Source organism: Cyprinus carpio, chromosome B1 (genome assembly GCF_018340385.1).
Source record: "Cyprinus carpio isolate SPL01 chromosome B1, ASM1834038v1, whole genome shotgun sequence".
Taxonomy (NCBI): Eukaryota; Metazoa; Chordata; class Actinopteri; order Cypriniformes; family Cyprinidae; genus Cyprinus; species Cyprinus carpio.
In genome coordinates this window covers 29,179,768-29,196,655 of record NC_056597.1, presented here as the reverse complement: position 1 = coordinate 29,196,655, position 16,888 = coordinate 29,179,768, and the positions used below count along the sequence as shown (strand labels likewise).

At 36.2% G+C, this 16,888-nt stretch overlaps 1 protein-coding gene across 1 annotated transcript; it reads left to right on the top strand.

The window, feature by feature from the left end:
- Window positions 1-8,921: 8,921 nt before the first annotated feature.
- Window positions 8,922-14,813, top strand: LOC109066000 (5-hydroxytryptamine receptor 4-like). Its single transcript, XM_042717152.1, has 2 exons — window positions 8,922-9,040; window positions 12,382-14,813. Exon 2 carries the CDS (start codon window positions 12,392-12,394, stop codon window positions 13,454-13,456), a length of 1,065 nt encoding a protein of 354 aa, XP_042573086.1. The 5' UTR covers window positions 8,922-9,040; window positions 12,382-12,391; the 3' UTR covers window positions 13,457-14,813.
- The last annotated feature ends 2,075 nt before the right edge of the window (window positions 14,814-16,888 follow it).

The following is a 16,888-nucleotide window of genomic DNA, read 5'->3' as shown; positions in this document are numbered from 1 at the left end:
CTTCAGCCAGTAAAAGGCAAAGACTGATAAAGTTTTTGTTAACTAAATATATATATATATATATATATATATATATATATAATGCAGAATATGAATTTTATGTAACACTTTTTATGAAGCTATGAATAAGCACTGTAGCTCCAAGATACGGTACTAGAGCCCTGCATTTCAGCCCTGGCCCGACGGGCCACAACTTTTTTACGCCCCTAGCGCCAGGCTTCAGGCCAATTTTCACATCATAGTTCAGACGCGGGTTGGGCCTCGGGCCTGTTTTAGGCTTCTCCTTATTCTTACATTTTAGACATCCATCAATTAGTGATGAAAAAAATAATTGCCGCGCTGGTGAAAACAACATGAGACTACTGGGCATGTCAAGAGAGACTCAACGGATTTGGTGCGTGCCATGCAGTTCTGCGTTCAAATACACGCAATAGGCTTAGGCCGCAAAGCACCAGCAAAAGTAATTACCATAAATGTGATAGGGGGAAATAGTAAAGAGATATTTGAATTATTTACTAAAAAACTAGTGTTTTCTGAGTCTGTGTCGCAAGGATGAAGTTGCCGATCCTGACTCGCCATCTCCTCATTAGATGTTCCTTTAGAAACAAGTGCATCTTTACAGATTATGATTATAATGAAAGAGTTTTTGTTTTAGATTTGTTTTATTTCGTCAAGTAATCATTTAAAGCTTTCTATAGATATATTTATCATGTCTGTGAGGCATGTTTTCACTGAGTTTTGATTAATTTTTGTTCTGCTGTTAAAGACGAGATGGCAGAAAGCGCATTATTTTATAATAGCACAAAGTTTTGTTGATATTGTGAGTGCACACAAATAAAAGTAGCCCCTTTGCAGTTACGAATGATTGCTCTTACCTTTATGAGCAAAAATGACGGCGTATCCACTGAAAAAAATGCAAATGATCGCACTGACGCCTCCATGTCCTGCAAAGCGTCTCCGCACAAACTATTGGATATTGCGCACATTTATCTAGGTTTAACATTTTAAACATTGTTATATACTTTAACTGTTTTATATCTATAGATTTTATTTTAGGCAAGTCGTGATGATTTAAGAAGGCTACATTGATCAAACATAGGCTCACTTAATAAAAAAAGCATAATATTAACTAAATAAAAAAAAGCTAAAACCTATATTTAACGAACAAAAAATGCTTCAAATGTTTTTTTTAAATTAACTTAAAAAACGAAACAAAATTTAATCACTTTTCTATTACATACAAAACAGAACTATTTTAATAGCTGAAACATTGTTATATAACATACTGTATAAGCTGTTTAGGGAGAAGGGGAAAAAGATGGGCTCATGTCAGGCTCGGGCCGGTAATTTTGATAAGATGTCAGACACGGGCCGTGCTAGGGCCTGAGCGTCTCGGGCTAGGGCCAGGCTCGGGCCTAAATTTGAAGCCGGTGCAGGGCTCTATACAGTTCATCATTCATTTAGGAAAAGCATAATAATACAGGTTTTAAAAATGCAACCAGGCTGGTTTCAGAAGTGGACATTCAACCGAGACTGCCTTGCTGTTAGTTGTTGAAGCCCTAAGACTTATCTTGCTGGATCTGTCCGCTCCTTTTGGCATGATTAACCACCAGATCCTCCTGTCAACCCTATTGGCAAAGGGCATCTCAGGAACCACACTCAAGTGATTTCACCATCATCACAATTTCACCATCCAGTTAGGCACATCAACCATAACTCCTTATGGTTGAGCTGTTTTTCTCAGACCACATTGCTAAAACTGCCCAGTCCAGTAGATTTGCTTTATTCAACATCAAGAAGATCAGGCCTTTCTTTCAGAACAAACTTCATAACTCCTTGTTCAAGCTCTTGTTATGTCCAGGCTGGACTATTGCAATGCCCTCTTGGGAGGTCTTCCAGACACTTCTATCAAACCTTTACAATTAATCCAGAATGCGGCAGCAAGATTCATTTTTAATGAGCAAAAACAATGCATGTCACACCTCTGTTTATCAGTTTGCACTGGCTACCAATAGCTGCTTGCATAAAATTCAAGGCAATAATGTTTGCCTACAAAACCACCACTGGCTCTGCACTGCTTTACCTATATTCATTACTTCAGACTTATGTGCCCTCTAGAAGCTTGCATTCTGCAAGTGAACGTTGCTTTATTGTGCCATCCCAAAGAGGCACAAAACTACTTTCACAGACTTTTAAATTAAATGTTCCCTTCTGGTGGGATGACCTGCCCAACTCAATCCAAGCAGCTGAGTCCTTAGCCATCTTCAAGAATTGGCTAAAAACACATCTCTTTCATCTTTAAATGACCCTCTAACTCTAGCAGTCTCTATTCTAATTCTATTCTTAAAAAAAAAAAAAACAAAAAAAAAAAACAACAACAACAACAACAAAAAACTTGTCCCTTTTAGACTTGTACTCTATTCATTTACTGCCTGTTTTCTAAAAAAAAAAAAATACATAAAGAAAAAAAAAATAAAGAAAAAAAATAACACTAGGTTTTCTAATCTTTTTGTATTCTATATATTTGTTTTCTTTTTTATTTATTATACAAGTAACAAAAACAAAAAAGCCTCCAACACTAGATTGCTCTATTCTTTTTCTGTTCTATCTGTTTTCTTTTTATGTATTATATAAAAAAAAACCAATAATAATAATAATAAAAAAAACCTTGCTACATGCACTGCTTTAAGCTAACTGAGATATATATATATACAAATATATACACTTGCATATAATGGCTCTTTTGTTGATTTTGATTGCTTCCATTGTCCTCATTTGTAAGTCACTTTGTATAAAAGTGTCTGCTAAATGACTAAATCTTAATATATATATACATATCTAATACACTTGCATAAATGGGTCTTTTTAGCTTTCATTGTGATTGCTTCCATTGTGTCCTCATTTGTAAGTCACTTTGTATAAAAGTGTCTGCTAAATGACATGAGAAATTCTCCCAGAGCAGATAAATGTAAAAAAATGCAAAGACCAAAACGATTTATAAGCCTCTTTGTCTCATTTTGTGGTCTTTTTAAATAACTAGCTGTTTCATTTTAACACATAATATTAATTGTAATATTTAGCAAAATACATTCTCAAACTAACACTAAATTTTAATTTTTATAATTTCTATCCTTTTACAATCCAATACAAACACTTAATCTTAAACCACATAATTAGCTTTAACACGGATGAGACCCTTTCTCATTTAAAACTTAATTTAAGAGTGTGGTTAATTTTCCGATTGTGTTATAATGCAGTACATTCTTAGCACGTGTTTAAACCACTATGATTTCAGCATTACAATTGGGTGTCACTTTTCAGCGACAACAAAGGATTGTCTTAAACATGTAACATATTGCAGTGGGCATGGATGGTTATGTAGGTGGTAAACCTGGGATAGTGGGATGGTTAATAGGACAGGTGGATGGATGGTTAATTGGGTGGATGATGGATTTCATTGCATTAGTTAATGATGTGAATGGTAGGTGGTGGGATGGAGGAATGGTGGATGGATAGTTATGGATTAATGAGCATTTATTTGGATGGGTGGAATTGTTAAGGGAAACTGGATGAACTGGATAATTATAGGAATTGGATGGATGGTTAATTGATGGTGTGATTCTGTTCAAATTCCCTTTAAAATCTAAATGTTTGAGCTTAAATTGGCATGTATATTTTAAACAAATTATGTGGATTGAAAATTAGATTTTTCATGGAAGGTGGAATTGATGTGATTGCATGATATATGTTTAAAGATGGACAAGATGAATGGATGGAGGATGGTAATGGATGGATGGATGGATGGATGGATGGTGGAGTGAGTGGATTGATGGTAGTTATTTAATGGACGATGGGTGGATGGATGGTGGAATGGATGAGTGGTTGGATGGCTGAGGCGTGAGTGCGTATAGTTATTTGTATATATGGTTAATCAAATTATGAGATTGCAAAGATGGTTAGTAAAAATTATTAGTTATAGTTATTTGGATGGATGGATGGATGGATGGGTGAATAGATGTGTTGGGTGGATGGAGATGGGTGATGGTGGCGTGGAATGGGAGGTTAATTGGATGGCAATGGGGATGGGTGAATATAAATTTTATGTATAATTATGTAAATATAATTATATATATAATTATGGATGGATGGAAGGTTAATTGGATGTATAATTAGGTGGATAGATTGATGGATGGATGGACGGATGGATGGGTGGTTAGTTATTTGAATGGATGGATGGATGGATACATGGATGGTTAGTTATTTAAATGGATGGATAGGCCAATGCAACCAGCGTGTGCAACAATGTAATGTAGTCTGTGATTACCTCCAGTGAATTCTGCTGCTTTATAGTCATACAGTATCCTTGATCATATTCATAATTAACAAAACTCTCATTATACATGATTCACTGTGACACATCCCTGCCTGTTGGTCTCAGCCTGCTTTTTCAATAGCGCAGATGCGCTGTGCCTCTCCTGACAAACACTCACATTACATATGAATGACTGTGCTGGAGACACCGCTGGCCAAGGAGGGAGTGTGCCTTTTATCTAGGAGCAATTGAAAACCCCACATGTTTAATTAAAGCTCATCCTACACACTTGACAGACTTGAGCACAGACAGACGTTCCAGCCAGGTATCTGGAGCGCAGTTTCACCTGCCAGATGTAGCACAGCAGGGGTTTCCAGAGGGGAGAAGGATGTGTATAGTGGGCTTGGAAAGATGATAAGCAGGGTTATATTTGGTCTTGTGCATAAGTTAACAGATATAAATACAGTATGTGTCAAGTAAAATTTATTTGTATAGTGCTTAGTACCGTATGTATATGGATATGTATATTATTCCATAGAATGCCTTGAAAACAGTGGAATACACCACCCTATTATTATTATTATTATTATTATTATTATTTTATAAAGCAAGAATTTGTTCACACTTTTTCTTCAGGCAATGATTAGATTATGAATTTGATCTAGTCTATTAAAATTTAAGTCACTAGTTTAATTGTAGAGTTCAGATGTATTCAAATTGTAAAATGTGGCATCATTTTTATTAAGTGTTAATTTTTAGTTACAGCAAGCAAATTGTTTTGTGGTCATCTACATAATGTTTTACAATTAATTTAATAATTTAGTAATAATTATTTGTATCTTTTGTAATGCATTAGCAAGCAAGCTGCTTACAATTAGTTAAACCATTCAGGCATCTTTATTTTCACAAAGTTAACAAAATCATATAATTTGAAACAAAAAAAAAGAAATGGAAAAACAGAATGAGAATTAGGTTTGAGTGGGCTGTGAATTTATTCATCAGTCTTGTGCGGAGTGTGTAGCTTTTATTCTTGCCAAAATAATCGAGGAGTGGCAATTAACCTTTCCAGTTACGATGCCTTCCATGTTATGTGATGTGCAGTGTTGGGTGTAACTAGTTACTAAGTAATTAGTTACTGTAATTTAATTACTTTTCCCTTGAAAAAGTAAAGTAAAGGATTACTCTTATTTTTTCTGTAATTTAATTACAGTTACTTCTTATGTAATTGAACTTAATACTATGTATAGACTGTAGAACATTTATATACAATACAATAGTTGATTTAACATCAAAATGTAAAGTCTAACCTTAAAATGCATGCTTTTTATGTACCCATTTCACTTTAAATACTTTGGTGAGTTAATAAGAATATTGGTAACACTTAAGTGTCCAATTCTCACTATTAAAGGGATCATATGATGCGATTTTAAGTTTTCCTTTCTCTTTGGAGTGTTACAAGCTCTTGGTGCATAAAAAAGATCTGTAAAGTTGCAAAGACTAAAATCTCAAATCCAAAGAAATATTCTATATAAAAGTTAAGACTCATCCACGCCCTTCTAAAACGCCTCTTTCTAACACACCCCCACATGTCTACGTAACGATGTGGGAAAATTTGCATAATGCCGTCCAAATGTTCACGCAAAGAAAGAAGATGCCATGTCGTGGAGACGCTGTTTCATTGTAAAAGCGAAAATACTTTTCGCACACAGCTAGAAATCAGTGGTTATTTACAACACTGTTCCAGAACAGTTTAACCCAAACATTCAGATGTGTGCAGCACATTTTATGGAGGACTGTTTACTGATCCTGGGAGAGAAGACTACAGTGCCGGTTGTTCTGACTCACATTCTGTAAGTACATTTACATATGTAAAGGATTTGCCACTGATGATTCAAAGCCAAGTTTTGAGCAGTGTAGAGCAGCGGTTCTCAATTCCAGTCCTCCCGCCCCCCTGCTCTGCACATTTTGTATGTTTCTCTTATGGCTTCAGACGTTTGTTCTATTCAAACATAAGTGCCCTGCGAAGTGGACAACACAGGATATTCCACCATGATTCCAGTTCGAAGCGAACGTATATGTTCCATTCAAAGTGCATTGAAGTGTGGGAGACGTGAATTTTAATTGTATTTATATACAGAGGTATATGATGCCACACTTGTCCGTTTGTGAAGATGTTGCACAGCGCAAATCCGTGAATGAATGTTCCGAAGTGAGGTAAACTTCAAAAGATTTCCCCTGCTCAGAGAGTAGGGAGCAATGAACACTGTGTAGGGACCATGTCAATGGGAACACAGTTCATGCACGGAGCTCACTTCTAACGAGCTGATTATCTGAATTAGCATGTCTCGCCCAAAGAGAGATATGCAAAAAATGCAGAGCTGGGGGGCGCGAGGACTGGAATTGAGAACCGCTGGTGCAGAGTAGAGCTTGTTGTTTGTCGTTTCTCCGATCAAAAATGCAGACATGGTTTTATGTTTACGCGGCGCGATGCAACGCGTAAAAACACAGTATAAGTCATTATAATCCATAATTATGTCCCCACTGGATGCAACAAATGCCTCATTTGTAATGGGTTTTATTGTTTTTGTCTTGTGGCTCCGGTGGCTGACAGGGACACGCATCACAGTATGGCAATGGGTGTAACATTTCCATCAAACGCTTGAGGCATTCAGCCAATCACAACGCACTGGATAGCAGGCCAATCAGAGCACACCTCGCTTTTCAGACCAATGAGCTTTTTAAAAAAAATGACGCATTTCAGAAAGGCAGGGCATAGAGGAGAAACAATAATGTACAGTATGTGGATTTTTTTTTTTAACCTTAAACCGCATAAACACATTTCATAACACCAAATACACAAAATAATGTTATTTATAGCAACATCATATGACCCCTTTCACTTGTTGGTTATTAGAAGGAATATTACTGGGATATCGGCTGTTTATTATTACTTAAAAAGCACATATTAATGTCTTATTAATTAATATTAATGTCTTATTCTGCGAGAGCTTAAATCCTTAATCCTTCCCAATACTTAAACTTAACAACTACTTTACTAAGTATTAATAAGCAGTAATTAGGAATATTTTGAGGCAAAAGTAATAGTTAATAGTTAGTTAATAGTGAGAACTGGACCCTAATCTAAAGTGTGACCAGAATAATTTATGTAGTTACTTGAAATAATTAAAATAACCGTTTCATGTCTATCCTTGTATCATTTACTTGTCGAGGTTGACGATTTAGAAAGTAATTAGTAAAAAATAATCAAATACCTTTTGGAGAGAGTAATTTGTACAGTAATCTAATTACACTGTTGAAGATGTAATTAGTAACTAGTAATTAGTTACTTTTTTAGAGTAACTTACCCACCCTTGGTGATGTGTCAGGTATAGTGAGTTACTGAATGCTTTTACATGCATAATCGCACACCATTATGCGTAATAACCTGTCAAAGTCGTGTAACCACCTTGAACTGTGTTCTTTCCCAGCGATCTGGCACTTTATTTAATAACAGCACATCTTGTTCTCATGACTGTTCATGTTTTGACACAAAAAGCAGACATTTTATATAATGAACTGATTTCTGTGTTGTATATTTAAACACTCTCATTGTTTGAAAGTGGTTTGTTTTAAGTGCCTGACATTTTCGTTGTGGAAAAAAGGAAAGGGGTATTATGGACTCTTTCCTTTTTGACATTTTAATGGATAATGCATAAAAAGCAACACTGGAGCTCTTCTCATCTACTGCAAATGTTCTCTGCTAGGGTAACTCAGGCAGCAATATACCCCCCCTGATTTTATCACTGATTGGTATAGATTCTTTCTTTCTTTCGTTCTTTTTTTATTTAAGCCCCACAAAAATGTTGAGTTTCAATATGCAGATAGCCACAACATTTTACTGTCTTTGTGTTTTAGGCTGTGTACCATTATTATCACCATTTTTGGTTTGTTTGTTGTTTGGTTTGTATCTCATCTGACTGATACGTTCTTTTTTTATTTAAGCCCCACAAAAATGTCACTGATTGGTATAGATTCTTTCTTTCTTTCGTTCTTTTTTTATTTAAGCCCCACAAAAATGTTGAAAATGAATTTTAATGTGTGTATTCATCTCTACTGAAAAACCCAATAGATTCAGCCAAAAATCTGCTGAGATTTCTGTGGAGTTTGTGGGCACAGATTCCCTGTGTGCGTGGCCAAAGCCTAGCAGAGCTAAACTCATTCTGAGATCAGAACGGAATGCAGTGTGTTTACTGATGTTATCTGTAAAATCCAGACTTTTAGTATCTTTCTACTGCCTGTTTATGAAAAGCAATTATTTCATCTGATTCACACATCAAGCACAATTTAAAAAAACATGTAACCTCTCTGTTATTACACAGTCTTGCTGACTTTCATGTCTGCATTACCCATACTGCGAAATAGCGAACAGTGCAGGAAATCTGTTGGATGTGAAGATTATTTGCATAACAATGCCCAGCTCTTAATAGCCAACACGCAGGCACCCACACACACACACACACACACACTACACTCCTACAAATATGACCAATATAAATCTTATAAATCTTACAAATTCAAAACAAAACAAAAACAAAAAAAAAAAACACACACACAAGCAATTTACCATCCTCACCTCACCAATGGAGCTGCCATTCAGTAGAAATGGAGGAAACAAGGAAAGTCAGTTAAACATGGCATCGTAAAGAAAGACGAAACACTGTCATTTAGGTGAGTAGATCTCTAATGTGACCTGTAAAACTGTGATAGTGACTGTAACATGCTTAAATATAATAATGATAATAATAATATAATAATAATAAAAACAATATGGTTTTATTTATTACTGTTGTTGTTGTTGTAGCTCTTCCATAAGTCCAGTACTTGTATGGCATATGTAGTTGTAGTAGTAGTAATAATAATAATAATAATAATAATAATAATAATAATAATAATAATAAATACTAATATTTTACTATTCTTATTCTTATTTACTTTACATTAAATTTTTACATTTTGTTTTTACCTTTTTACATGTATATTTTTTAAGTATATTTTTAGTCTTTAAGTATTAAAATCTGGTATGTGTAGATAAACTCCAGCATTGTTATTTTTAACTTTTTTAGTTTACATTAACGTGAACCCTGAATGTCCCCTCAGTGTTCCCCTTTATGACTGACAGGTCTGTTCGTCTCCTCGTTACTGTGGGAAGGTGAGTTTTATGCAGCCTGCTTTTGGTACATTATTAATATGTCTGACTCAAATGGACGCTGCTGCCCTGTCCAGTCTCTCCATCCAATTCCTTGAAAGTAAAGTAAATACATATTTTAAGTGAATTGGCAGAATGCAGCGATTTGCTTTGGGTCAACTGTTTTGCTTGGAATGCATCAGAGATGGGTTTTGTTCAAGAATAACAAACAAAGCAAGCGATAGCACAATCATGTTGGATTTCTAGTGGCTTTGGTTTAAATGTAAGATTTAGGGATGAATGGCAAGTCATTTGTTTTACCTCCAGTAGTGGTTAGTTAAGCTGAAGTACAAAAAGTGCTTACTGTAGGTATTGTCCTACATTTTATCCTGGAGAGAGATTTTGTTATGGAACAGCTGAGTGCTTTGTTATGGTCTGCCTGTCCTTATGAACTGGATCAAAAATGGCCTCATATCTTTATTATGCACTTAGAATTAGTCAGTGTTTACTTTTGTGAAGTGTGGGGTAGAGTTTAATTTGTCGTGTTTAAGATAGGGAACGACCACACACGCAGACACATGTACAATATGTTTCTTTACAAGTATCTTTAAGCTGCTCTCAGAACATTGTCTTGATGGTCACATCCACAGGTGCAGGATGTTTTTAAAGCTCACCTGCTGTGTCTGAGCAGTCAGAGGGATCACAGTGTGTGTTTGTGAGCGTGTCTAAGCAGTGTCTGCAATCCTGACCTTCCAGATCGGTCATTTTGTAACACTGCAAATGGCTCAGAGGAACAGGAAGAACTGTATAATTTTCATTAAGCAGCCGAGTGTTTCTTCTACAGTTCCCCTTATTATTGAGTGCAAATTGCAATATAACATGCAATAACATGTACATAAGGCCATTTGCCATTTCTCTACTTTTAGGTTCAATCTTTAGACCCAATAATTTTTAAATAAACATTTTGTCATAGGGACACTGTGTAGATGATTTACAATATATTACATAGCACAGTTTTTATTATTGTCAGTATTTGCTCACTTATTGTGAACCAATGCATGCTATTATATATTCTGTGGATCACATATTATGATTTTTGCTTTTCAAAACTATTGTTATGCAGGTTTTCATATAAGCTGACCTTTGTCAAGATGGATCAAAAACAAGAAAAATAACAGTAATAATAAAAACTTGTGCGCTCACATTCAAAATGTCAAGGGACAATCATAATTGAAACCACAACAGTACTGATTCTCATGGATGGTTTAAAAGATCCATGTGGGACAGGTTTTTAATACTTTTATGGTGTTTAATGTGCTTTTTCGAGATGGACAGATGTGGCCACTATGAACTGCCATTGTATATGGAAAGAGCTGCATAACAGATTTTTGTTTCACTGAAATAAATAAATAAATAAAGACTGAATGTTGATTTTGGGTGAACATTTCTTATCATGCTGTTGCAATAAAACTTAAACTGAATTGCCCTTGTAGTGAACATCAGCAAGATGGCAACCCAACATTGAAAATCACTACACCCTGAACGATGGTATTGTTTTCTGAAGAGTTGTTTTATAGCTGAATTTAAATTAGTTTCATAATTGACCATTTTTGCTACATCAATCAATAAATTATTATTACTGTTATCTGCAGTAGAGCTTCTTATAGCCGAATAGGACTTATTTTATAATTAAATAACTTTAAATAGTTGAACCAAACTGAAGCTGCTTTGAAACAATCAGTATTGTATAAAGCAGAATACAAATAAAAGTGACTTGACTTGATTGCAAACACCAACTGTGTCATAAAAAAAACAAAAAAAAAAACAAGTGTCATAATTGCTGATATCCACACAGGAGCGATTATATAGATCCATAATCAGTCATTAAATAGTTAAGAAATAGCAAAGAAAATTAAATTATAATTAGAATATAGAATGATAAAATGATTTTTTAAATGATAGTGTAAGTAAGAGCAAAATGTTAAGCATTGCCTTTCCCTGTCACTGGGTCCCATTGGTGGTAATTAAATTTTTATTATTACTGAACTAAAACCATTTTTTCCCCCACTATCCTTCCTTTTTCCTCTCCATCAAACATCCCCAGATGTTGTTTTCAGGTTCTGTCACGGGCTGAGAAACATGCCTGTCAGTCACAGGGAAATGACACTCTTCCGCATGACTGGATCTGAGAGAATTCATTGGTGGTTTTTATTTAAATAGACTTACATTTTACATGAAGAATGTGCAATGGAAGTTTTCTTCATTACATCTCAAATATGCTATTTCTAGAAATTCTTTAATTATGCAACACATTACAGCATCCCTTTGAATTGTTTCCAATAGCGAAAATAAATGTGTCAGATTGCATGCTTTCAAACTCGTGTTTTTGCTCACATCCCAATAGGGACTGAGTTAAACTTTAACAATGCTGATGACATAGGCATAGGTATGCACGTTACGTGTAATCCCAAAGGTCACAATGGGGTTTGCTGCAGGGATACAATTCCTGAGACATGGTCGAGTTGAGGGGCTTTTTATGATTCTTGGCCAATATCCAGAAGTAAAGGATTCAAAATATTGTTTTCATTGCAGATTTGGCTTTGGTTTCCCAGTCTGTTCTGCTTTCCCAGCCTTACAGGAGCTTCAGGGACAGTTGTCACTTAGCAAAAATATTAATGGTGAAATAGAGTGATTATTATGGTGTGGTGAAACGACACAGACATTTTTGTTCTCATATATCAGTATGGCAATTTATTCGCAACACTTGACAATATCTCGAACAAGCATTTTTCTTCTTGGTTACAGCATGTTGTGAGATCAAACAAAGCATTTATCAATGATCATGGGAATAAATCTTGAATGCATGTGTCTCGTTTATCACCAGGTTGAACAGCATGGAAAACTCCTCGGAATGGAGCAACATTTCACTCGACTCTGATTTCGAGCCCTGTGCCACGTTGAGGAGCTCCGGTTCACGAGTTGCCCTCTATGTCTTCATCATCGCAGGGATCGTCTGCACAGTTGTTGGCAACTTCCTGGTGGTTCTGGCAATTGCTTACTTCAAACAGCTGCAGTGCCCTACAAACTCTTTCGTCATGTCTCTGGCTGTTGCTGACTTCCTGGTGGGGCTGGTAGTTATGCCATACAGTATGGTCAGAACAGTGGAAGGATGTTGGTATTTCGGCCCAACCTTCTGCCATCTTCACTCCAGCTTGGACGTTATGCTCTGCACAGCCTCCATCTTCCATCTGAGCTGCATTGCTTTTGACCGCTATTATGCCGTCTGCAACCCTTTGGTGTATTCGTTTAAGATGTCCCGTAAACGTGTAGGTCTGCTGATTGTGGTTTGCTGGGCCATTCCTTTCCTCATCTCCTTCGGCCCAATCCTCCTCGGGCTGCACAAGCTTGGCATGGACGTTCCTTTGACTGAGAACATGTGCATCTTCTTGGTGAACCGCGTTTATGCAGTTATGGCATCCCTTGTTGCGTTTTACCTGCCTATGGTGACCATGTTGGTGGCCTACTGGAAGATATACAAAGCGGCAAAGCGGCAGGCCATGCAGATAAGCGCGATGGAGGCGCAGATGGCGGCAGGGGTGGGCAAGGACTCGAGCAAGAAACAAAAACATCGCAACTCTATAAGGAGGGAAAGAAAAGCGGCCAAAACTCTAGGCATCATCATGGGGGTTTTCCTTCTTTTCTGGTTGCCGTTCTTTACTGTTAATATCGTCGACCCGTTCATTGAGTATGGGACTGCTGCTGTGATATGGGATGTGTTCCTGTGGTTGGGGTATGTCAACTCCTCCCTAAACCCTTTCCTCTATGGTTTCTTTAACCGATCCTTCCGAAGGGCTTTCCTCATGATCATGGGCTGCAGAATATGTCTGCATGGCACAGCTCAAGGAATGGACCTCTCTCACTCGAAAAGAGATGCCAATGAGCGCACTGACAACCAGTAGACTGTTTATCTGTTTGAATCAAATATCCCAAACTTGTTCCTGTCCAGCCCATATGGCAAAATGTGTTTTTTACCAAAATATTGTTCAAATATAGACTTTAGTGTCTTTGTTAGTGCGCCTGCCTACCATGCCAGAAATGTTGGTTTGAATCCTGCTGAGGGGCGTATTTCCCAAAAGCATCATTAGCTAACTGTGATTGCAAGTTTTATTGAACTTTATGTTATGGTAACGACGGAACTTGCACCCATAGTTGCTTTTGGGAAATGCACCTCATGACAAGTGAGGTGAGGAGAACCAGAAGGGTGACACTGGTGCCGTGACCCAGATGGGAGTGAGGTTTAGGGATATGAGTTTAACGGAGGCCAGCTAACAAGAGCTGTGCAGGTAAACCTCACTACCCTGATCTTAAAAGGGTGCACTAGCGTCTGAAACTAGAGGCTGTGGTCTTTAGCATCCTTGTTAACGCACATATAAATTTCTTGCCCCCAAAATATATTTTGGTAAATGAGGGTTAAAACAAAATATATTTTCTATTTCATAAATATATTTGGAATATATCATGAGCTTTACTCTTTACAACATATTTTTTGCCATATGGGTTATTGAAAATATATTTATGTAAATATATTTTAAAATCTTTATTAGAATAGGCCATTTTTGTATATTTCAAAACATATTTAAAATAGCTATGAATGTATTACTGCTCTATGGGTGACCATAGGTATTATTCGTTGTAAGACTGTAAAAGTTTTTAAGGATTAACACATTATGGAATCTCATTATTGGTTCCAAATAATGATCAATGATATAACACAAACCCCAGTGAGATCTGTTAGGCTAACAGCATGACAAGTGATAAAGTGCATGCAAACATTGTGATTTAGTGTCGAACTTCCTGTAAAATGTGTTTTCTTTCACATCTTTCACTGTGTGAATAAATAAGATGTCTGGCCTGCATTCATTTTTTTTTTTTTTTTTTTTTACAGATTTAGTGCTTTGCAGCAAATAATCCTTCATTCTACCGCATCTATTGCTAACACTAGTGCAAAGTGCACTCAAGGTAACAAACAGAACTTTTCAGTTCATATATTGGCAGGATTATGAGCATTCTGTGGTACGAGCTGTAACAGTGGGAATCTAAAATGGTTAAGAGCACATTTTAAATTCACATAATGTCCTTTGAAGAAAAAAGTTCTGGTATGTTCAACAAAATATGGCAGCATGAAATAATAAACACAGTGAAGAACAACCAGGAACATTATGTGTTTGCTTTTGAGTGTGCGGTTACAGTGCACTTACTACACATAAAGTGCCTATCAAAAGAAACACTCCAAAGATGTGTGACACATCCTCCACAGTTTAGCACCCGTGACCTGCAGAGCATCAGAGTCATAACTAAAATATGTATGAGAACAAGTAATTACATAATGATGGAAATTAAATCTCAGTTGTGATCACGTTTTCTTGATATAATTCTTATGAAATGACTGCAGGACAGAGAATTGGCCCCAGCTGGTCTGCCTGCTTCAAAAGTGAGGTAAGCAAAGATAAAGGAACTGGGGGGGCAGGGTTCTTTATAATCAAAAATGTATGTGATAATTTTGAAAATGGAAATCGTCTTTGGAAAACATCCAGTATATATATATATATATATATATATATATATATATATATATATATATATATATATATATATATATATATTAAGCTAATGTTCTGCTACCTCTGTGCCTGGCCATTCACTCCAGTGCTCTTCTTTTTAGACATTTATGGCACTGTTTAGAATTCTAAGGGAGTAAAATGTACGTAAAGTCATATTTCTGACAAGTCAAAACATACAAGCGCTTAGCTGAAGGAACCCATTAAGAACTGCTATGTATGCTGGTGTTAGTCTTCAGTAATCCACAGGAAACAGGGGAGGACAGGGACTCACAGTAATTTCTCTTCAGTAAGTTCTCAGAACTGGAAATGAAAAGGAATCCAATCTTCAAAAACAGCTCACACATACAGTATGCTGTCCTCACAAGTCATCTTCACACCCACAGTCTTGTCACTTGTATAATGAAGCATAATTTGAGATGATTCAGACTGCTTTTAGATGCTTCCTGTTAATAATTGCAATTCTGTTGTAAAATTGTAGGAATTTGCAATTCATTTACATTAACAGTGACCTCTACTGGCCATCTTAGGTTTTTCATCATTAATGAGTAAATTAATGCAGCGATACAGCAGTTGATAGGCTGACCGATTTAATTGTGCAGAGACTGCCTTTTCATGACTCAGGAGACATCATAGAGTTCTCAGTAATGTTTTGGTTAAGTATCAACTTCCTCTCCGATGTTTCTCCTAAAATCCCTTGGATAAAAAGAGATGTGCAGTAAGAGTACAAAGCTATAAAATTAATGTGGATTTTTCACATCCTGGCAAATCTAAGAACAGCATGTAACACTGTCGTCTCTCTTCTAGAGACATGCAATGAGTTTCAAGATGTCTTAGCATTTGGTATATTCTCCATTTGTTTAAATGTCAGCAACACTTGAGCTGCATGAACTCTAATCATGTTTCTAATTGTGTGTTTAATCATGCCTGATAATCATGTTTTCTGGCATGTTTTTGATCATTTTCCACCAAAGAACATCTTGAATGCAAGCACGAACATCTGACCTTTTGTACATTTGCCTGAGTAGTGATTAAAGGGATACTCCACCCCAAAATGAAAATTTTGTCATAAATCACTTATCCCCATGTCGTTCCAAACCTGTAAAAGCTTAGTTCGTCTTCGTAACAAAATTTAAGATATTTTGGATGAAAACCGGGAGGCCTGTGACTGTCCCATAGACTGCCAAATAAATAATAGTGTCAAGGTCCATAAAAGGTATGAAAGTCATTGTCAGAATACTCCATCTGCCATCAGACGTGCAATCTGGGTTATATGGTGTGACGGGAACACTTTTTGTAAGCAAAGAAAACAAAAATAACGACTTTATGCAACAATCCTTTGTCAACAGTCTCCTCTGTGTCTCTCCATATCAGAGTATGCTGCGTATGCTCTTCTGTGTCATCTGTGCCACAAATTAAGGTATTTTAATGAAACCTGATACGATCGCACAAGCTTTCATGTGTTTCTCTCTATGTATCTTATCTATGTTTTCAAAGATTAACCAAAGTCTTATGAGTTTGGAACAACATGAGGGTACATAAATTATCATTAAATTTCATTTGGGGGTGGTGAACTATCGATTTAAGTATTTCTCAGGAGAAAAGTCTGACAAGATATAGTAAGTACTTGATTTCAGTGTAATCTCATTGCTGTGCACAAATAACATTATTAAAAGGATATAATTAGATTTTATCTTTCCTATGGGATGGTTGTTTGAATAAAATGGATTCATTGTTTTCAGGATCAAATATATTTGATCAACTGCATGCTCC